We start from the raw sequence: 23,590 nt of genomic DNA, 5'->3' as shown, positions 1-23,590 counted from the left end.
GACATTTCCCTTCTCATTAGTGCAGATCTGTTAAAGGCAGAAGCAGACTGATATGCATTAGAGGCTGGATGACTGAATTAAAGCCGCCCCATCCTCACACACACACACACACACACACACACACACACACACACACAGAGCTAATTAAAGTGTGAATACAATACACATCTGTGGGGAAAAATCTCTGTCCTGCTTCTTAATTAAAATCTCACAGATGGATTCTGATACGGGTGAGGGGGATACACACCTGCAAATCTACACACACACACACACACACACACACACACACACACAACATGCTCAGAGACACAAACACCTCCAGTAAAGTGACCAAAAATAGCTGTGTCCTTTGCTTGCCTAACTTTCTGTCTTGGTTCTTTGTCTCCTGACATTTTGAAGCGAGTCTCCATCTATAGAGGATGTGGGAATTTTCATTACGCTGCGATTAGCTGCTGGGCTTACAGTGTGAAATAATATTGACAGCTCTTATTTCCACTGAGCTGAGGACTGACTTGCAGGCGACCAGCCAGGATATTTAGATAATCCTCCCAGGAAGCCCTGTTTCCTCCCCAATATGAGCTGAGGCTGGCCCTGTGGGAGAGGCCCCACTCCATGCTTCACTTTATTGCACCTAATCTCTGGGAAGATGACTGCAGGACACACAAACACATCGACTGGCTCAGAGGGATGCACTGAGGGATGAGGGGGAGTGTGAGTGTCTTATTTTCTGTCAGTGTGTGTGTGTGTGGATGTAAAATTGCACTCACTGCTTCTTGGTCGACTTTCCTGGATGCCAGGGCTTCGCTCTTGGCTTCAAACTCGGCCTGGATGTTGTCTCTCCGTCTCATCACAGCCTAAGACAGGTTTCCCACAACAAGGCACCTTGGTGAGTGTTTTTAAGTGTAATTCTACAAATGTGCTCAACAGAAGATAACGTAAAAAAACAGAGACAACAGAATCTGCAGCTAACATCTCTGTCCACCAAACAGTCTCAGGAAATAAACTCAGGCGCAAATAATCTGGAACAAACTTCTTGTTATGCATTTCTGTTTGTGTTCCCAGTGCATCTAAAGGGTCAGGCAAATTACCAGGGATAGGAATCGGCAGAGGGTCCATGATTCGATATTATCACAATACTTCAGTCACAATACGATATTACTGCGACATCACGATAAGCTGAGTATTGCAAATTATTTCCACAAAGGAAAACTTCAACATCAGTTTGACCTCCTGAGATAAAGTTTCAGTCTGTTCATCGACTTTAATCATTTTTATTGCAGCAACATGTGACACAGAGCAGACAGACTGACCAACACCGTCATAACACCTGTCAGAAATGCTGCACACACCTGACAGACTGAACTGTGGGCACATTTAACACCCTCTGAGAGGACAGAAGAGCCAAACACTTCACATGCAGGTGTCCTGCTGACTGAGGGACAACACACATGCAGGTATCCTGCTATAATTACACTACGCATTTAATAGTGTTGTCTGTTACAACCACAATCCCAATTCTAGTGCTGCATTTTGCAGGACCTTTGCAGTGTTTTCTGTTTGGAGTCGGACACACTTCGATTAATAAATCGATTCCCCTCCCGTGCTTGTATACTGGGACAAAGCCAGCAGCCCACTAAATGGCCCAGTCTAACTCAGGCTCTTTGACTAAAGATAAATGTGTTTAATCCACATTGGCATGCATTAATATTGTTCTTCCACTGGATTAAAATCAGAGGCTTTTGCTCTTTATTGACCCACTGACCATAAATGATGGCCTCTCTTTCACTGAGCTCATGAGACCTGCTAAAACAGGCCCTAGCTCTCCTCCAGGTCTCCTACAGCAGTGGCTCCCAACTGGTTCAGCCTTTGGGTCTAGATTTAGTCATTAGTTCAAGGTCCACACAGTCTAATATATTCTGCGTCATGCTCCATTCTTTTACAAACCTGACACATTTGCGAGTCACTTGCGGTCCATTCAGAATGGACCCTGACCCACCAGTTGGGAACCACTGTCCAACAGTGTCTTGTGTTGTGAGGTGGATCTGAGAGGTGAGAGGTGAGAGGTGAGAGGTGTGGTCTGGGCTCACCTTTAGGGTCTCAGCACAGAGGACGTACTCGTGCAGAGCGGGCACGAGCACCTCAGACAGATGGTGGATCTGCTCCTCTGTTTCTTTACTACACTGCTCCACACAGCCGGCCACACCCTTCAGAGGCTCCGCCAGCTCCTCCTCTGACCCAGACCACTGGGTGTAGGTAGGGCTGCACTGCTTCAGCTCATCCACATACTCTGGAAGCACAGAGGACACATTTAGGCCCTGTCTACACACAGACAGACATTTTGGTGAGCGCATATTTTCTCTTTGTTTTGGCCTCTCGTCCACACAAACAGAGGTTTGGGTCACCAAACTTAGATTTTCTATAACCCCTTCTGAGGTGCAGATCTGTCAAAACTCCAGTTACTCCAGTCGATGTCTGACTTAATCCTGGACGAGGACGGGGATTCAGTAAGGCAACCTTTGCAGCATTATTCCTCTTGGCCTTCATGTGTTCATCTTACTACAGTTTGTTGCACTTTTTCATGTGGTTGAACAAGTTAGTTGTGTTGCTTTGCAACACAGACACAAGTCTGTTGTACACTAAGTGCTAAATACTTCCAGATAACTGATGATAATCTGTATAGAGGGACTAGCTCTTCGCCTTCTGCTTCAGACATTTGATTTTGGTTTTGCCGGCTTTTATACAGTCTATGGTTCTATATTTCTCTTTTACTCTGGACTGCAGCTGCAACATTCAGGACAGTTTTTCATAGGCTGCTGGTGCAGTGCGCATCCACAGGAGCGTGACTGCTGCCACGGATGTTAGTTTAGGAAGCGCCTGATTTGATATACAGCAGAGGCTTCTACGAGCAGAGCGAGAGAGAATTGTGGAGAGCCTAAATTGTGATCATGATTAATATTCAATGAACTGCAGAGCCCTACTTCACATAGAGCTCAAAAGCCTGTTCAACAGTTTTAATTACTTATTTATTTTTTATTTCATTTGAGAGATTGTGCATAGCAGTGTCAGGACCAAAAAAATAATCTGTGTGGCCAATGGGCAGCATGGACACAGGGAACAGGGGTGGACCAAGGATGGACCCTTGTGGCACACCACAATTAAACTGAATTAAAGGAACTGGTGAAAAACATCATTAATGTAACAAGACACCCAAATATTGAATGGTTTACATTGGACAGACAAAGCTGAATTTAAAAGCATTTAATGAGAGCGTGTTCTTCAACTGGCTTATTATTGATAATAGAGTCCTGAATTGATCAAACAGCCCCACTTAATGTTAGTTTAGAAATTCAGGGACATTTTGTACATGAAATGAGAACAACCAGAAAGTAAAAAACATACTTATGGATATGTAATTTTTAGATTTGATTTGATTTTTTATGGGTCAACAAAGTTCAACTTCATCTTCCATTATTTTTATTTTTTGACTTGACTCAATTTTGGCCTTGCTTCATTTCAACACAGTATCTAGAAGTCTTACATTCTGTGAATGAACCCCTCAGTGTGCCTGCTGCAGTACCTCTCTGTTCCTTGATGATCCTCTGGGTGACTTTATCCACAGAGCAGATCTTGTTACTGAAGTCCTCCACATACTCCTGCATCTGAGTGAACTCCTCCGGCCGGCTCCTCAGGCCTCGTACCGAGTTGGCCACCGCCCTCACCGTGTCCCCCATCCTGCTCAGGAAGCCTGGACCCTGTTTCTTATGAGACTGCAACTCCTGTCGGGGTCACACACCACAACTTTGATTAAGAGGTGCATCAATGTTGATCAAGCTCCTAAAAATGTTCATACTGGTCTGAATGCACTACATGCAGTATGACTTGATTTTAAGACTGGAGAAACAATGCAGAATAAAGAGAGGATTTGAGATAAGCTGCAACTATTTGGCTCCATGACACCAAACAGTAAATATGTCTGCAGCTTAGCGGGGAAATATTACATTCTGCTTTAAAGTCTTACAAGCTCAATTTAACATGATAGGCATTAAACAAGTAGTGCAACCTTTTGGAAAATATTTTCTTTCTGAGAGGGAGATACGACGATGGATATCACAGTACAGTTCAGGGGGCTGACTAAAGCTGGAGCCAGGATGTGGTTAGCCTAGCTTAGCATAACCTTCCTAATAACAGCTCTACAGCTCACTGATTTACATGCTGAATCTAATTTGTTTAAACTGTACACAAACAGAAATGCAGTAAGTACAGTTTGTAGTGTCAGGGCAGAGTTCTTTCTTTTTTTGGTAGTGTATATTATGCTTGATTATGTAACACTGGGTAGTGGAATAACTGATTATTACAGTCTGAGTAAGAAGCTTTCTCTGTAAAACCGATTTCTTGATCCAACATATCCTTGTTTATGTGTGTGTATACTTGTACATGATACATAGCGAGGACCAAAACATGTATTTTAAGAGCAGAGTGAGGACATTTTTGACAAGTGAGGACATTCTGGCCGGTCTTCACTTGTTCATCGGCCTGTTTGAGGGTTAAGACTTGGTTTCGGGGTTCAGGTTACAGTTCGGTTTAGGTTAAGGGTAGGGTTTAGGTAAGGCATTTACTTGTGATGGTTAAAGTTAGGGACTGTTCTTTATTTATCAGAGGAAGGGGATGGCTAGGGTGTGACCACCCCTGAAGCTACAAATATTTTCCCTTGAGCCTCCCTGAGTTGCTGAGGGAAAATGCAGGACCCTCCATTCACCTTAAATCAGTTATTAGTGTTTTAAAACTTACCCTTTGATGTTTGAACGTTAAAAATTGAAGAAGAATTCATGGATTTGACAAAAGCCTCAGTTTTTCCACTCTTGTTGTGCATGCTGGTTAATCCATGCAAACGGGTTATTTTTTCCCCAAAATTTTAAAGGAGACATAGAATAAAGTGATCTTGATGAAATACCATTAATTTAAGATGAGATTTAATAATGTTTTTTTAAGTTACTTTATTTAGGTTAAGTTAAAATTTTATAGTAAAAATGTGCAGGTTTGGAAGGAATATTTTCTTTAAAAATCCCCAAATTATCACCCAAATTTGGAAAATCACCAAAATCTGAAGAGCATGTTTTCTTTAATAACCGATGGTAACATAATAACACAGCCATTTAAATTTGTATGCCACTCCCCTGAGTGAAAATAAAAAACATAAGTCCCTCCCTCTGCCTCCCCTTTTTTGCACCACCCCTCCTTCCTCAATAATAATGATAAACATTTACGGTAAAGGGGCTAGGGAATGCATTGTGTCAATCAGGGTCCACAAAAGGACAGAAGCACAAGAATGTGTGTCTGTGTGTGTGAGAAAGAGACCTGTGCAGTGAGGAAGACTTTGAAGTGCTGGCTGAAGGACAGTATGGGATGCTCAGAGATCTTGTTGAGGAAGCGGTGCAGGGCTCTCCTCCTGGTCTCGATGAAGTCGTCGTTGAAGCGCTCCACCATACCTTTCATCACAAACTTCTCCGGCAGCGGCTGGAACAGCGAGACACAAATTCAGTGTACACACATTGTATGTGTGCAAGGTAGGAGATTTTAAGATGCTTCATGATGCAGATGGGAACGACTCGGCATCGATTCACAAATGTCAATGATGAACTATCTAAATGTTTATTAATAACGTCCCGAAAGTGTGGCATGTAATTCTTAACTAGATTTACTGCCCCATGGCTGTATGACTCCGCCCACCAGTCCACCCTGTGGTTGTATGACTCCGCCCACCAGTCCACCCTGTGGTTGTATGACTCCGCCCACCAGTCCACCCTGTGGTTGTATGACTCCGCCCACCAGTCCACCCTGTGGTTGTATGACTCCGCCCACCAGTCCAGTGTCTCTGACAGTCTCCATCCATGTCAGTGAAAACATGGATGCTTCACACACAGAAGATCTATACAATCAGCACAGTTTCAAGATTAGAGTCTCCAATTCAGTATCTGACCAAATGTCTCCCCTTCTGTTCCTGAGATATGACGTTAAAACATGATGATGTCACAGTCAAGCTGACCTTTGACCTTTTGACCTTCATTATTTCATCCTGTTAGACATTTGTGTGAAATTTTGTCATGATTAGCGTTTGAATTCTTGAGTTATGGCAAAAATAATATTTCATGAGGTCACACTGACCTTTGACCACAAAATTCTAATCAGTTTATTCTTCAGTCAAGTAGCCCTGAGGTGTTCTCGAGACATTGTGTTCTTGAGAATGAGACACATGCATGGTCACAGTGACCTTGATCTTTGACCACCAAAATCCCAACAGCGCACTGTTGAATCAAAGTGGACATTTGTGCCAAATATTTAAAATCTCCTTCATGGTGTTCTTGAGATATCGCGTTCACAAAAATGAGATGAATGCAAGGTCACAGTGACCTTGACCTTTGACCACTGCTGAGAAGAAATCCCTTTGAGTCATTCTTAAGATATCGTGTTTACAAGGACTGGACGGACATACATGCAGAGGGACAACCTGAAAACATTCTGCCTCGGGCCACGGCTGTCACAAAACAGAACAGGACGTTAGTGATTTTCTTTAAAAACTAGAGGACTGGGTTGATTTTTGTGTTTATAACGGGAGGGTCAGATGAATGTTTAATTAGTCTTAAGTATCTATTTTTGGACAAGCAGACTGTGTCTGCAATGAGGGGAGGTAAAGATGAAAATAAATTAGTTTAAAAAACCCATTAAAAAATAACTGCTTTTTATTTGTTCAGAGCACATGATATGTGAATATCAGATTAATGCTTTTGTATACATCTCTGTCACATGTACTGACAACTCTGAATATTTCAAAATCAAATATGTCAGTTTCAGGTCGACACAAGCTGATTTTCATACTGTATGAAAATGAATGAAAAACCAAAGGAATCCTAGACAGAAAGAAAATTATCTTTAAAACCCTGAAACTCCACAGAGTGCTTTGGAAAGTGGTTGGCAGTAATGTTCAGTATGTGTGACTTGTGGAAAATGAGCTGAAACATCCAAAACCTCTGGTACGGTCAAAGCAGGCCACAGATGTGTTCAGCAGCTGCTGTGGTGATGGTGGTGCTGATACGTACGTGGACGATGAGTGTCGGGTGGTTTTCTTCCAGTCTGCTCCGGAGCCACAGGAAGTCTTGGTAGCGCCGGCGTACCTCGTACTCACTGGAGTCAAACTCACCTCGCGTGGTCTGCAGAGAGAAGTCACAGATCAGTATCAACACAGCTGAATATACTCCTCCAGCTAAAAGACAGATCAAATACGCATTAATGAGAATTCTTAGCCAGCTGGCAATGTACAGTCAGAAGTTTCCACCTTGGTCACCACTCTGTACATGATGAAGGTTTCGATGGCAGTGACATGGCTCTCTGGGTTATCCACAGTGATGAAGATGTCTTTGGTGTTGGCATCCTGCTCCTCCTCCTCCTCCTCCTCCTGTAGTGTGTACTGGTTGACCATGGAGCTGGGAGAGTTGGGCATGGAACCTCCATCTGCCAGGGACGTGTTCTGGACCAATGAGACAATGTCGCTGTTAGCACACAGTGATGTTCTACAAGTTCTGTCACTTCTTGCGTAAACAACAAAGTGCAACACCAGGAACGTCTCTGATGGGAGACTTCCTCAAAGTTATGCCCCTGTGTATAGGCTAATTCCTTGCACCTGTCTCATCTCTATGGCCCCTTTGCCACTGCACAAAAACCTCAGACACCTGCCAACATCTGGCTTTTTAATGCAAAGGAAAAAGTTAGAGCCGGCACTTACACTTGGGTCAAATGACTGCAGTAGTCGGGGTATTCACTGACTCCAGCTCCGATCAGTAGGGATGGAAATACAACACCTGGGTGAACATGCTAATTTTGGCCCCTCAACTGGCAAGATGCAATGACAGGATGCCACAAAATACGCCCAAACAGCACTCAAATATCTATTCAAATTAGTCTGCACTGGCACAGAAAGAGACTGAACAAGAGACTTGAAGATTTATGAAAAGAAGCAATCACTAGAGTTTTCTGCTTCCTGCTGTTTACTAACCTGTTTTCCAGCCTGTCTGTGACAACCCAAAAAACTCACATGCACACAGAAAGGCATATTAGTCTCCTGCAGAGCTGTGTGCACACCTCTGGTCTGCTGGCCATAGGAAAGGAGTCAGTGAGTTTTATGGTTATGGCCTAAACCAGGTTACGTTGATTAAAGTTATGGTGCTGCTGCTCTTTTTAATTTTCATGGGAGTTTATTCTGTGCTCACAAAGCAGGGTAAATGTCCCTTTTAAGTCAATCAAATCCTCGTTCCATATAATTTTAATACAAGTCCGAGTTAAAGGAGCTATATGTAAGAAATCTAAAGCAAATAGACGTAAAATCCTCCTAATATGTCACAGAGACTAAGGAATAATGTTCATATAACATACTGATCTCACCGACAACAATCGTACAGCCAGAATATTTGCATTTAAATTAAAAAATTACAGTCTGCAAATCATGTTTATGTTTTGAATTTGTGTTTTGGCCTGTTGCCGCCTGTCACCGCCGTTTACCAGTCACACAGTCAGTAGAGTCTCAGCATCCGGGTTGCCAGTAGACCCAAACCCAAACAACCTCGGTATGATTCCCAAAAACGCCAAGACAAAACTCGAGGCAAAGCGAGGGTCTATATAGGAGATGCTTTTGAACGGTGGAGATGGTTGAAAGTGGAGAAGAATTTGAAATCAGATGTTGAATTGGCTACTCTTCTCCTCGACAGGTAAGCTTTAGCCAAAGTTGGCTAACAAGCATCATAGCTAGACGGGGATGGACATTTCAAATACTTTCAACTGTTATTCATTTTCGATCGTACATTGTAGCCCATGTGCAGGTGGGTCATCGACCCGACTGATTTTTTTGAGAAACAAACGTTAGCAGCACAGCAAGCAGCATTAGCAGTGTCCTGGTACATAGCATTAGCAGCCAGCTCCTCCTCAGCTGTATCCTGTTAACATAGCAGCAGAGAAGCCGGACTTGCTCGAACGGTCCACTGGAAAACCGAAGATCAAGGATGCGGCGACGCAGCCCTGCCACGGCAGCCGCCCGTGAGCAAACAAATCACCCCCAATTTCCACCAGATACGTGTTGGTTGCATTTATGCTCCAGAACAGCAGCGGAGCTGATACGTTTCAATTCTAGTCAATGTGTGTGCTTCCACCGGCTGCGGTGGTGCTGCGTTCCGGCTCTGGCACAGCTGTGGCACTCCGGAGCCCTCCGCAACAGATACGCAGGACTTCTATTTTTGCCGGATGCCGGAGCACAACGCAGCAATTCAGCACAGAGCAGCAACCTCAAATCTGTAGGGGGGGGGCAGACATGACTCGCGGCAGTATTTTGAATTTGAGTGCAGTAACTGTTTTGGCCACATTCTTACATACAGCGCCTTTAAGTGAGAACATTTTAGTTTAAATGAAAGTCGAGTCCCTCATTTTAGGCCGTTAATATATGTCAAAAGTTTGGCGTGGCCTTAATTAGGGCTGGGCGGTATGGCCTAAAATCAGTATCACAGTATTATTTTGGGGGAATGTGGTGACGGCACGATATTGCGGTATCGTCTTCTCTCTTTTTCTTACACCTTAAATAAAACAATTTAAAAAGCCATACAAGTCTAGGATGGAAACTACTTATTGTCAGAAGTAAAACGGTTGCTAATCCATCTATTATTGTGCATAAAATGTTATATAGTATGTATAAACGTTAGAGGGAAGAGGGAGGGCCGGCGGCTCCCGGGCCCCCTTCTCCCACGGGCCTGGGTTTGGTGCAGTCGGCCAGGCCACCTCCATCACATAGCGAGGGAGGTGCGTGAGGCAGGCAGGCAGGCCGGCTGCCGGGCCCCGTTCTGCCGCCGTAGCCGGAGTGCTGTGGTATGAAGGTAACCACAAAAGCAGTACCGCGGCTCATGTTTACTGCGGTAAGTTACCGTCACCGCGAATACCGCCCAGCCCTAGCCTTACTGGATACCTTAAGTTCCCTTGAAGGCCATGGGTGTTTTAAATTAGACTGCTCCTCAATATATTGAGACATAAGCACACAGCAGGTTCAAAAGTCTGAGACCACAATGAAAATCTAACATTTTCACGTAAACCTGAAAATAATCAGAAAAGAAGCATGGTGCGTTTCTGTCCTTTGTTATTCCCCAAGTAGATCACATATCCCCCTGGCATTTAGCTCAAAGCACCACTGTGCCTCAGTCTCACAGAACTGGCAGCATGGCTATAGACTCTTGAAGGCAACACACACCAAGCCCATTGTTTTTGCATGCAAGCAGCACAAAGCAGAGTCTTGACAAACCAGCATGATGCATCGTTGTCCTACTTCAAAGCACTGACGTTTGTCAGCTCACAGGAAAAACAGCACTTTTAGCAAAGTTGCTTCCTGGATTGGCACATCCTGGCTCCTGTACCCTGACTACTTCTTCCATCTGTATGACACATCCAGTGTGTGTTGTGACCATGAAATGATGCAATGCTCTGACACTTGACGCCTGACAGTGTTTTGTACTGTAAGCTGTTTCTTCAAAAGTGCTTTTTGATTGGTTGAGTTCACTCAGTGATTGGTCAGCTGCGTGGAGATGCAAGAGGAGCGAGGGTTTGAACTTCTCTGGCTAGCACTTCTTTTACCCTTCACACAACTATTTCCATCACTTTGAATGTGAGCTATCGAGTGCAACATTATGAAGGTCTTCCAAGAAAGCGTGTCTGAGAATTGGGGTGGGCGATATCGAATATACTCGATGTATTGCAGCTTGTTGCACGTGGGAAGTAAAAATGACCATATCACGAACATCGAGTCTAAAAGGTTACGTTATTCTTTCAAGCCACAAGCATGAGACTCGATCTGTTACAACTCTTTCCCTCTCACAGAACACACACATGAAGAATGACTCACAAACATTATCTGACAGAGGACAGGAGACACTGTCTCACGTCCTCCAAACTAGAGCGGGACATTATCTGACAGAGGACAGGAGACACTGTCTCAGGACACCAAAGTCACAGTGGAGCAAACACTGCAGACCTCCTGTAACAGACGACACTTCTAACATGTGTGTTGTCCCTCAGTCAGCAGGACACCTGCATGTGAAGTGTTTGTCTCAGGTCTTAATCTGTCCTCTCAGAGGGTGTTAAATGTGCCCACAGTTCAGTCTGTCAGGTGTCTACAGCATTTCTGACAGGTGTTATGACGGTGTTGGTCAGTGTGTCTGCTCTGTGTCACATGTTGCTGCAATAAAAATGATTAAAGTCGATGGACAGACTGAAACTTTATCTCAGAAGGTCAAAGTGATGTTAACAAAGATTCCTTCAGGGAAATAGTTTGTCGTAGTAAAAAATGTCATAAATCTCAATATATTTTATCACAATATTGTAATAATATTGTTATTATCTTCTGGCGATTCCTCCCCCCCCATATGGAGTCTTCCTCTCTCTAGGACAGTCAGCTTTCCACTCTGCTCTCGAGTGTGATTCACATGTAAGCACAGACCTTTTCACAGCAGACCTGTCACATTCAAATGATCCATTTTATGCAAACACCACTGAACCATAAGTGTGCTGCCTGCAGGTCTGTTTCCTGTAACAACAGCGAGAAGCTGCTGAGGTCAGCAGCCCCGCCCCCCCCCTTGCACTGCTCCACACTACAAAAAAAGAAAAAAAGACGACAAACATGATGACTTCTCTCTCCCAGAGCGTCTGGTTATCATTTGACCCTACATGTGCTGTGGGGAGCTCCCACTCTGTCTCTTTTTCCAGGAACCGCACACACAGCACAGTCTGCTGTCTAAACTAACACAAATGACATGCAAAGAACAACCACCATTAACATATATGTCTTTGTCGTGAACTGGTTGTTATGGTAACAGGCTGAGGAAAAGAGGAAGTTGCAAATCTATCTCTACTTGTTTCCAGGTACTATACTAAATGTCATCGTAAAGTGAGACAGACGAGACCATAGCTGGTGAAAAGATGTGATATACAGCCTCCATATGGCCTCCTGCTGCACATATGTTGCATTTACAAACTACCTGAGCCATATGTGTCCACAGATACAACTGACTGTAAATCAGACCAGTGGTTCACGAGGAAAACAGCTTTGGATCACGTCAGTAGCAGCTCAGTTGTTATAGTAACAGCGTTAATACAGTTCAGCAGAAGTGAAGGCAAAGCCCTGAAGCTGCTTTTATTTCAATATTTGCATCTGTATCTTTTCTCAGTCAGTATGTAAACCACTGCACTACATGTCATGTGCCTGCTGTGTACAGTGTCGAAACTGTGTAATTCAAATTACACTGCACAACTAGAATTACTGCCCTGTGGTTGTATGACTCCGCCCACCAGTCCACCCTGTGGTTGTATGACTCCGCCCACCAGTCCACCCTGTGGTTGTATGACTCCGCCCACCAGCCCACCCTGTGGTTGTATGACTCCGCCCACCAGTCCACCCTGTGGTTGTATGACTCCGCCCACCAGTCCAGTGTCTCTGACAGTCTCCATCCATGTCAGTGAAAACATGGATGCTTCACACACAGAAGATCTATACAATCAGCACAGTTTCAAGATTAGAGTCACCAATTCAGTATCTGACCAAATGTCTCCCCTTCTGTTCCTGAGATATGACGTTACAACATGATAATGTCACAGTCAAGCTGACCTTTGACCTTTTGACCTTCATTATTTTATCCAGTCAGACACTTGTGTCAAGTTTTGTCATAAATAGCGTAGGAGTTCTTGAGTTATGGCCAAAATCACATCGGTTCATCCATGAGTCCAAGTGGACATTTGTGTCAAATTTAAAGAAATTCCCCAAAGCTGTTGCTGAGATACAGCGCTCACGAGAATTACATGGATGCAAGGTCACAGTGAACTTGACCTTTGACATTTAAACATCAAATCTAATCAGTTTATCCTCAAGCCAAAGTGAATGTTTGTGCCTAATTTGAATAAATTCCCTCACGGTGTTCTTGAGATATCACATTCAAGGGAATAAGACAGACAAGATTACAGTGACCTCTGACCACCAAACGTGGACATTTGTGCCAAATTTGAAGAAGTTCCTGTGAGGTGTTCTTAAGATATCGTGTTCACAAGGATGGGACGGACGGACAGACAACCTGAAAACATAATGCCTCTATCCATCTATCGCCCCTGCGAAGGCATAACAATAAGATTTTGAACCGTTATTTATTTATTGATCTTCTTTTAATACCGTAGGTGGAATAACTGTGACATTGACATTACATCCTGCTCTTTCTCCCCCAGCACATGAATGAGTGAATAAAACTGTAAAATGACGGTAAAGGTGGAGACAAAGAAGGAATTGACTTTTCTCCTCGAAGTCCTTTTTGTCCCATAATGATAAAAGGTGAATGGGCTTGTATTTGTATTGCGTCTTTTAAGTCTTCCAACTCACTCACTCAGGCGCTTTCATGCCATTCACCCATTCACACACATTCACACACTGGTGGCCGAGGCTGCAAAACAAGGTGCAACCTGCTCCTCAGTTTAACACTCACATAGTAACGGCACATATTGGGAGCAATGTGGAGTAAAAGGATGCTTCAGCATGCAGACTGGAGGAGCTGGGGATCGGACCGCCGATCTCCCAATGAGCAAATAACCCGTTCAACCACCTGGTACTGGTCACTTGTTAAGGAAAGACAAGGCAGATGCATTTGAAGTGTTCTGTGTCTTTTAAATTCTGTTTGTATTAACTCATATTCAGGTTGATGTCAGCAAGACAAGATACTGTTCGTTTGGTCACCTACAGTTTAATGTCAGTCTGATATTCACTCACTTTGAGCTCTGTTTTTGGTCTCCACCAAGTTAGTGAGGTAACTTTAGGGTTAACTCTGGAGTTTCTGTACTACAAAGGTGGTTCTCTATTTACCAGGATAAATCACCATGGTAACTGATGCAAACTTTATTGTAGTCGCAGTGACAGTGTTGATATTTGAAACTGATTCATCACTGCAGTGCAGAATAACATGAGACACCTGTGTGACGAGAACTAGGAAAATAAAGTTATTAGGAAAATAATCCACACACTGTTAATCAGCTCCTGCTATTATAAATACCACATTTGGGTCAGACAGACGTCATCAGACATTTATGAGGCTACACTTTCAATCTTTACTGCAGCAGCAGAAACAGTCTGATGTTACCTTAAAGTGTTTTATGTGACTTACTCAGAGGAGTTTTGTCGTCATCCAACTAAACAGCAAAACGTACTCTGTACTTATGTCACTTATGGCCTGGTGATACTTGCACCTAATGTAAGTCTCAGCTGATGGCAAATTTTAGGATAGTATTTTCAGTGTTTCCACATTTTCCGTTATAAGATTACAGAGCATCGTTTACATCCCATGACACTGACATTTTACTGTCTCACAGTTAGACACTTTCTGTACCATTTCATTTCATATGATATAAAGCAGCCTAATTCATTTATCTGATGATGTCACTCGTGACTGACGTGATTAACCCCGCCTCTTTCACATGAACGTGCTCGTGGCTGGATAAGAAAACCCAGAGTTGACTGAACTAGTTGATAACCAGCTTTGTGGCACCAGTTATCCAGATGGACAATGTGTTAGTCAAGCCAGACAATGAATCCTTAGTGAGTTAAACTGGTTTCGTAGTACAGGCCTCCGGCCCTCAGGTGCTGAATGTTGTTACGGTCCTGAGCAGGTAGCGTACAAGGGAACAGCTGCCTGTTGCGGCTGTTAACAACATTTTGAGAGCGGTCACACTGTCGGTCGGGCTATTGTGGATGGAATCATAGTCAGAGAGAGAGCAGTGCACAGTGGTTGACGGGGTCAGATCCCCCTATCTAGGTTCACCAGTGGGGGTCCCCCAAGGATTCATCCTGGGACCTATTCTATTTTCTTTATATATAAACGATTTGCTCGATATCTGTAAGGACGTTGACGTACAGCTCTACGCGGACGACACAGTCATTTTTACAAAGACAAAACATCCTGAAGAGGCAGCCCGCATACTTTGCACAGCTTTGATACACATACAAAATTGGCTCATCGAGTCCTGTCTTTGGTTAAACACAAAAAAGACAGTATGTTTTTTCGAAACAACCCACACATATTGCACACACACACTCTGTCCGTCTGGGAGGAGAAGAGCTGAATGTTGTAAAAGAGTTTAAATACTTGGGTGTGATGCTGGACTCTACTCTGTCTTTTAGAAGCCACATTAAAATGGTAACAAAGACAGTCAAATTCAACCTGTATAACTTCAGGCAAATACGGAGGTCACTAACCGATAGCGCTGCTATGTTGTTCTTGCATTCTATGATTTCTTCCCATCTGAGTTACTGTCTAACTAGTTGGTCAGTGACAGCTACGACAACACTGAAACCAATTGAATCTCTACAAAAAGCACTGAAAATACTGAGTAAGAAGCCATTCTCATATCATCACTGTAATATTTTATCTCAATATAGCCTGCTAAGTTTTGAAAATTTAAAAAAATTTAAATAAGTGTGTCTGATGTACAAAATATTGCATGGATTGGCACCACCCCCACTTAACGACTCCATTACACTTAGGCCAATCACTACCTGGGTAACAAGGGCCGTAATGAACAGGGAGTGTGTGGTACCCTTCAGAAAAACATCCTTTGGTCAGAATGTCCTATCGTACAAAGGAAGCACTTTGTGGAACAGCCTGCCAATCTCAGTAAGGGAATGTGCTAGCCTAGCCACTTTTAAGGGTCATCTAAAGGTGTAGCTCAAAGTTAACCAGTTTTGTGACCATGCTTAACTGTACTGTTGAATAGAGTTATGTGCAACAAGGTTGGTGCAATATAATAGGGCTATGTACAATATACTGAAATGTGCAATGCAATGAAATTTCAATTTACATTCTCTTTTTAATTTCTACGGTCACTCCTGATCTAGTTCCTCAGTCACTCCTGACGTATTTGAGTGTTTTCTACTGTTTACTATTTACTATGTGTATATTTGTACTGTTTCTCCATGTTTCTCCTGTATCTCGTGTGCTATTTATACATTTTGTTTTTATGTTACTAATGTAACAACAACGCATAGCGCTCACCAACGGTCACTGTTTACTCAAGTTTCATTTCGGCGAGCATGTTAACAGGTTAGAGCATTCACACCGTATCCGTTCTACGCACTACTCGAGTCACGCTGCTTTCGCGAACAAGCTCGAAAATAGAAGAGACGGCGATTTTTTGAGCAAGTCACGAGCAAATGGTCGCAGTATTCAACAAAAAACACGAGTTTGCCTGTGTTGTGACCTCTCTTGGCCACCGTAGACATCTCGAGACCTGACAGGCGCATGTTTCATGTACTTAGCCATTTGTAGTGCTAAATAGTAATTCTCCAAGTGCTGGAATAATCACTGGCGCATGAACCTGTCCACCCTGGGCTTTGGATCCAAACTCACTTCTTCTTCTTTGGGGTTTATTGGAGATTTGCAAACACGGTGCACTACCGCCACCAACAGCGATGCGTCTGTTTGGTTTTGGTGTGAATACACATGTGGTGCCGCTACGCTTTTGGATCGCTTGTGGTGTAAATGAGGCCTTAGAGTTAAAGTTTGAAACAGTTTTATAAAAGTAGTGAATTTACAAATACGAGTACTATTTTTTATTTTTATCATGGTATTGAATGAGTATCGAGAATCGTGGAAATTCACTGGTACTGGTATCGACTACTGAAATTCTGGTATCATGACAAGCCTATTACACAGTGATTAGTGTCTCTGTACTTCACGATGGTTGTAATGGGTCGCAGATAATGTTGTGGTAGAAGACATTTTGCAGTGTAAGTTAAGTCGTATACAGTTCGTGACGTCCCAGCTGTGTGGATATTAGAGCGTCTGACATAGTCCAGGGTTCATCTCTCTCTCGAATCAAGAAATCTAAACTCACCACAATATATTTTTATAGTTCAATGAAATTAAAAAAGGTTGTAAAATGTGTACTCAATGTTTTTATGTTCATGTGACAAAGAATTAAATGCTCCAACAGCAACAAAGTCAAACTGACATAAAATTCCCGTCAGACAAAGGTCATGTGACACATTTATTTTGTGTCTGGTGAACTCAAAACTTTCATGTTACTGTGTCGTACTGAACTAAAAGTTTAAGGTGCAAGCTGTTTCCAAAAAAAATGTTCAGTTGAGTTAGCGAATTGGGGTTTACAGTGTAGACCTAACACAGCTCCTTAATGCTGAGGAAGACCTGAAATTAACTGTAAACTGATTAATTCATGGACATAACGGGAATCACTGTAACTCAGGACACAACCCTGAGACAGGACACATAGCACTTTGAATTGCACTTTATGAACTCTGTCCCCACCCCCACCCCCATGCAAAAATACTTGTCTGACTGACGTATGCTCTTAGGTTTTTATTTTTATTTATCTGTGTGTTTTGTTTCTCATGCAAATGTACTTTTTGCAAAGGTACTTTCTGCAATTTGTTTATAATGCCTGTGCCTGCTGCAACCCAATTTGCCCATATTGGGACATAATAAAGTTGAAGTGAAGTTGAAGTGAAGTGAAGGAAGTCCATTTAAAGGCATTATAAAAGTGGACTTTATGACAGGACAGTTGTACTGTACTAGATTGTACAGATGCACATGATAAAGTGAGTGTATGACGACTGGGGCCTTGCACCTGATCGTACAGCCCGACTGCTGAACTGCAAGTAAGTAGACGAAAGCTGCAGTTCAGCTCCAGATTTGTTTGAGACCTCCCTGAGTTCACATTCTGACCCAAATCAACGCAGCACAAACACACAGATTTAAGCCATTTTCACCCTGATCCTGCAATGTTTCTAAAACCTACGCACCACGTCAGCACATCTGAGAATATAAAAACAAAGTGGACACTCCATTAAAATACATTACATCTTTTCATAGTATGGTGCAGTGGCTGCAAAAGTTTGGGCACCCCTGGTCAAAATTTAATTTACTGTGAGTCGAAGATGAACTGATTTCCAAATGACATGAAGTTAAAGATGAAACGTTTCTTTAATATCTTTTAGCAAGATGACTTTTTTATTTCAATCTTTTACAGTTTCAAATTAACAAAAAAGAAAAAGGACCTGAAGCAACAGTTTGGGCACCCTGCATGGTCAGTGCTCAGTAGCGCCCCCTTCTTCTAAACACTTCTTGTATCCAGCTCAGAGTCTTTCACTTCTTGTTTGGAGGATTTTCACCCATTCTTCCTGCAGAAGGCTTCCAGCTCTGTGAGATTCTTGGGCCGTCTTCATGCTCTGCTCTTTGCGCTCTATCCACACATGTTTAATGATGTTTCGGTCGGGGGACTGTGAGGGGCGTGGCCAAACCTTCAGCTGGCTCCTCTTGAGGTCGTCCAGGACTTGTTTCCAAAAAGCATCAGGCTTGTTCACATGTTCCTCTGCAAACGTCTGACGCTGAATGTTGTGGTGAGGACACAGGAAAGGTTTTCTTCTGATGACTCTTCCATGAAGCTCATATTTGTCCAGGTGTGTCTGCACAGTAGAACAGTGCACCACCACTCCAGAGTCTGACAAACCTTCCTGCAGGTCTTTTGCAGTCAAACAGGAGTCATGATTTGCCTTTCTAACAATCCTACGAGCAGCTCTCTCACAAAGTTTTCAGCTTGACCTCCACAGTTCCTGTTAACTGCCATTTCTTACTGACATGACCAACTGAGGAAACAGCTCCCTGAAAACACTTTGCTATCTTCTTCTAGTCTTCATCAGGTCTTTTAGTTTTCAGAGTGCTAGGCAGCTGTTTAGAGGAGCCCATGGCTGCTGACTGTTGGGACAAGGTTTCAGGAGTCAGAGTCTTTATAAAGCTTTGAAATTAGCATCACCTGGCCTTTCCTAACAATGACTGTGAACAAGCCAGAGCCCTAACAAGCTCATTAAGCTCTGAGACCCTGGGAAAAGCTGTCTGATGGCTCAAATATCTTGGGGTGCCCAAACTTTTGCACGGTGCTGCTTTCCTCTTTTTTTCACACTAAAACTGTACAAAACTAAAATAATGCACTGATCCTGCTTAAAATGTTGAAAATCACCTTTAACTTTGCGTCTTTTGAAGATCAGCTCATCTTCTGCTTCCTTGATGTTTTCACCAGGGGTGCCAAGACTTTTGCATGCCACTGTATTTAAAACTGAGTGATTCATCCTCTTCGAGGTTTACTATCTTTGACTCCAGTGTTGTGAGACACAGCGCCACAGTAAGAAAAATAATTTGCACTTTTCCAGCAAGCAGAGAATGTGGCACCAAACTGCATGTAGAAATATCACAATATTAAAGCTGGCCTCATCGTGTGAATAAATTATGACCCACAGGACAAAACTTTGGGCCTTTATCAAATCTTCAGAATGTCTTATTTAATTCGGCTTTGGTAAAAACACAAATAGTCGTTAATTAAACTTCCAGGTCAAATTATTTTGCTGGGTGAGCAGGTGAACCAGAGCTGAGAGTTCAAACCTGCGGGACTGAGTGTGAGTTACTGAGGAGCTGAGCCGAGGTACAGATTAAACGTCCCTCATTCAAACTGCTGTGAACTTTATCAGCTGAGCAAAGACACAATGACATTATTCAACAACTGCACAGATTTGTCGTCAGCGTTTCCATGAGAGGAGCCACAGTCGGGTCCTAAGGTCAGCTCATCAGCTGATCGGGACAGTCGTGTCCTCCCTCTGTGGGAGACACTGTGTGGACACTCCGCAGGAAACTCACACACTACATGTTGAAGTTAAAGTTAAAGCGGGTCTGTCAGCGCCAGAGTCAAATCCACGTAGCAAGAGAGCCAGTGGAGGAGCAGAGAGTCCGAAGCTGTCGCCTCACTCTCGGATAGTTTCGTCTTTACCTTGCTGAACACCTCCAGGTCTTCGTCCTCGTCCAGGTCCAACATGTGTCCCGAGAAGTCCGCGGGGACCGTCTGTCCGCTCATCTCGCTCTCTGGCTGCTTAGATGAACTGAGCTCATGAGACAAACCTGAAAGGTAAACTTGCAGCACAACTTCAGAGCGGCAGAGAGACACGGAGCGGCCCACTGCAGCACTTCCGCTGACGCATTTCAAAATAAAAGCCGTCACTACTTCAGATAGAATCACTGAGTCAACATTCTCATTGTTTGCCAGGATATATTTTCAGCAGCATATTTTGTGCTTCAGAAAGGCTTCAAGAGATTTCACCTTTCTGAGAGAGTTTACAGGGCTGCAGGCATAAAACAGCAAACACAAACTAAACAAAGCCTGGGTCTTCAACACGGGCCACATGCATCAGAATCAGAAATACTTTGTTGATTGATGACAGTCACTGTGATGTGAAGAATAGAGAATGATAAGAAATAAGAATATGAATATGTAAATATGAAATAATGAAATAAAATAGCGATAACATTATGCATTATGCTACGGGTAACACTAGAACTTAAGATACAAAGAATAAAAATATGTTCATGTGTGTAATAATACACAAATATGTGCACTGTGCTACATTACACTGCATTAACTAGTATGTATGTATTTGAACTCGTGAGCACACTGAGGCAATCCTCCACGAACAAGATAAACAACAGAGATAAACAGAATACAACAAAAGACCGTAAAATACATAAATCAGTGAAAACAAGTGCAAGCAGAGGAGAGAGAGTTAGTAATTAATGATTTAAAATGCCCAAGGGGAACAGGTGAGTTTAACCTTAAAGGAGCAATAAGCGAAATTCATCATTTCTAGATTGAAGGAATTTAAAAATTGCTATGTGAAGAACTAGAGGTGTAATTTCATCTGGAGTATAGCATGACCTCACACACCCTCTCTCTGTGTTGATCTCCAGCCCATTGTTTACAAGCCGGTCCGGCTGCGCCTTCATGTACATTCATGTGAATCCACACCTCCTCCTCCTCCTCCTCCTCTCGGAGCCCTTGGCCCTCCCTCCCTATAAAAGGCTACAGCCAGTGAGCAATGGCAGATGGCATGATGGTCCCTGTAATAAATGTAATATATCTGCTGAGATGGAGGCGAGGCTCAGTGACTAGAAGAGCTGGTAGAAGCGCTCCATAGCTGTAAGTTACTCCAGTAGCTGGTGGCAGCTGACTAGTGCTAACTCCAGAAGCCTCTTGGATAAGAGGTGAAACGTCTTCTAAGACAAAACCAAGTCCAGTTGCATTCGATTCAATTGCCTTGAGATAACTATGACCTGGATGAATGAGAATATCCACAGGCATCCAGGAGCTAATGCTAACTCTTCTCCGGGAACTGCCCATTGGTTCGACATCCCATTGTTCCGACCATATTAAACCCATTGTTCCAAAGTCCGTTCTGAAATCATCATGATGCCCTGTGGTTAAGGTCTGGTTAGGTTTAGGCACAAAAACCACTTGGTTAGGGTCAGGAAAAGATCATGGTGTGGGTTAAAATGAAAAAGAAAGTGACAAACACATAAGCTGTGAGCCTGCTCCGTCTCAAGCCGGTCGCAGCGCACCATACGCCCGCCACGAACCGTTCAGCACCCGGACAGTCGGACTAATGGGATGTTGAACCAATGGGACCCTCTTCTCCGTGAGGCATGCAGAAGAGTAGGGACGTTAGCATGGCAGCTGACTAGTGCTAACTGCTATCGCTCCCGGGAGCTAATGCTAATGTTCCTACTCTTCCCCATGAGCTCGTGAGCTGGCTCACGGGCCTTCGGAACAATGGGTTTAATATGGTCGGAACAATGGGATGTCGAACCAATGGGCAGTTCCCGGAGAAGAGTTAGCATTAGCTCCTGGATGCCTGTGGATATTCTCATTCATCCAGGTCACAGTTATCTCAAGGCAATTGAATCGAATGCAACTGGACTTGGTTTTGTCTTAGAAGACATTTCACCTCTTATCCAAGAGGCTTCTGGAGTTAGCACTAGTCGGCTGCCACCAGCTACTGGAGTAACTTACAGCTATGGAGCGCTTCTACCAGCTCTTCTAGTCACTGAGCCTCGCCTCCATCTCAGAAAATATATTACATTTATTACAGGGACCATCATCATTGAAGCAGGCAGGGGAATAGCTAAACACAGCAGAGACCGAGAGTGAGTGAAAGACATCGCTAACTGCTAAACTAAGTTGGCTGTTCAGGTTTTATTTCCTCGCCCCTGTAGCGAGTGAATCTGCCTGTAGTGAAACCGGGGCTAACCGGTGCTTCCTCCTCAGGCTCCACTTCACTCAGCTGCCCCACAGACCCGCTGCTTCTTCACACTTTAACCTGAATAACAAACCGGAGCTAGCTGGGAGCGGCTAGCGGAGCGTTAGCCGCAGCATGACCGGAGGGAAGCACAGCCAGTTAGCCTCCGCTAGTCTCTGAGCTAGCCCCGGCTCTCCGTTTGGATCCAACCGGAGCACCGAGCCCTGGTTTGTTATTCAGGTTAAAGTGGGAAGAAGCAGCGGGTTTATCGGGCAGCTGAGTGAAGTGGAGCCTGCGGAGGAAACACCGGGACCGTCTGGATGTAATAGTCCGTGGAGGTGCTGCGGTGCTCGGCTGCACAGATAGGTAACGAGGCGAGTGGGGTGGGGGGTGGAGAGCAGAGGTAGAGGGAGGAGTGGCTCATGACACACTTTGTTTTGCTCTACAGGCAGTGCACAACAACAAACCTAGCGGTGAAATGATTTGGCTTATTGCCCCTTTAAGGTTTCCTGGAGAAAAGGCAGACCTCCCCAGCTCTGTGCGGACTCTTGGAGTTATTAATTGTAACCAATTACTAGAGCAGGTATTATGAGTGTTAGTGGACTGAACAAGCAATGAAGAAATGTAATCAGGAAGTCTGTCAATGAGGGCCTTGTAAATGAATATGAGCATGTGGGAATCACATCTTTGAGCTAGGACTACCCAACTAAATCATACAGAGAGCAGTGATGTGTGGAATAGGCAGCTCCAGTGATAACCTTGAGGGCAGAGTGGTAAATGGTATCTAAAGGTTTAAGCACAGAGGTGAGGGCATGAGTGTAAATAAGATCGCCATAATCTAAAACAGACATAAAAAGAGCTTCAACTATTCTTTCTTCGTGACATGGGAAAATCTGATTTATTTCTGTGAAGGAAACCAATTTTTTGTCCACGTTTTTTGACAAGATTGTCAATATGGAAACTGAATGAAAACTTACCATCGATCCAAAAACCCAGATATTTGTAGACAGAAACTCTTTCAATATAAGAGCCATGTATAGTGGAGATATGAAGATAATGGCATGTGTTACTAGCTTTGGAGAACAGCAACCATTTGGTTATTTCTGCATTCAGTACAAGCTTAAGTTCAATAAATGCTGCCTGAAGGGCGCTGAATGAAGGTTGTAGGTTTTTTATAGCTAATTCAGGGAGTTTGCGACACAGTATAAAATAAAAAAGTATGTCACATTCAGAAATATAAAGTGCATCAGGCCATAATGTTCACTACATCACATTAATAGAAAATAATGATAATAATAATAATAATAATAATAATATGAATAAGCATGTGAAATGTGTACAGTTCATTATTATTGTTGTTTGTTTGTTTTTACAAAAACTAAAATACGTCTGAAAGTACACATTCACATAGAT

General features: G+C 43.4%; 1 protein-coding gene across 2 annotated transcripts in view; it reads right to left on the bottom strand.

Moving 5' to 3' along the window:
• The window catches only part of snx7 (sorting nexin 7), a 65,211-nt gene extending 45,164 nt beyond the window's left edge, over positions 1–20,047 (bottom strand). For both annotated transcript variants that reach the window (XM_049565595.1, XM_049565596.1), the window contains exons 1-7: positions 19,882–20,047; positions 7,331–7,522; positions 7,095–7,205; positions 5,356–5,514; positions 3,578–3,776; positions 2,088–2,287; positions 768–854 (exon numbers count right to left, since the gene is read on the bottom strand). In XM_049565595.1, the coding sequence (XP_049421552.1) occupies positions 768–854; positions 2,088–2,287; positions 3,578–3,776; positions 5,356–5,514; positions 7,095–7,205; positions 7,331–7,522; positions 19,882–19,965 (1,032 nt within the window). In that variant the 5' untranslated portion in view covers positions 19,966–20,047. The remainder of the gene's footprint in view (positions 1–767; positions 855–2,087; positions 2,288–3,577; positions 3,777–5,355; positions 5,515–7,094; positions 7,206–7,330; positions 7,523–19,881) is intronic.
• Between the last annotated feature and the right edge of the window lie 3,543 nt (positions 20,048–23,590).

Source organism: Epinephelus fuscoguttatus, linkage group LG21, assembly GCF_011397635.1.
Source record: "Epinephelus fuscoguttatus linkage group LG21, E.fuscoguttatus.final_Chr_v1".
NCBI lineage: Eukaryota > Metazoa > Chordata > Actinopteri > Perciformes > Serranidae > Epinephelus > Epinephelus fuscoguttatus.
The sequence above is the reverse complement of the archived record's forward strand: the minus strand, read 5'-3'. Positions and strand labels throughout refer to the sequence as shown.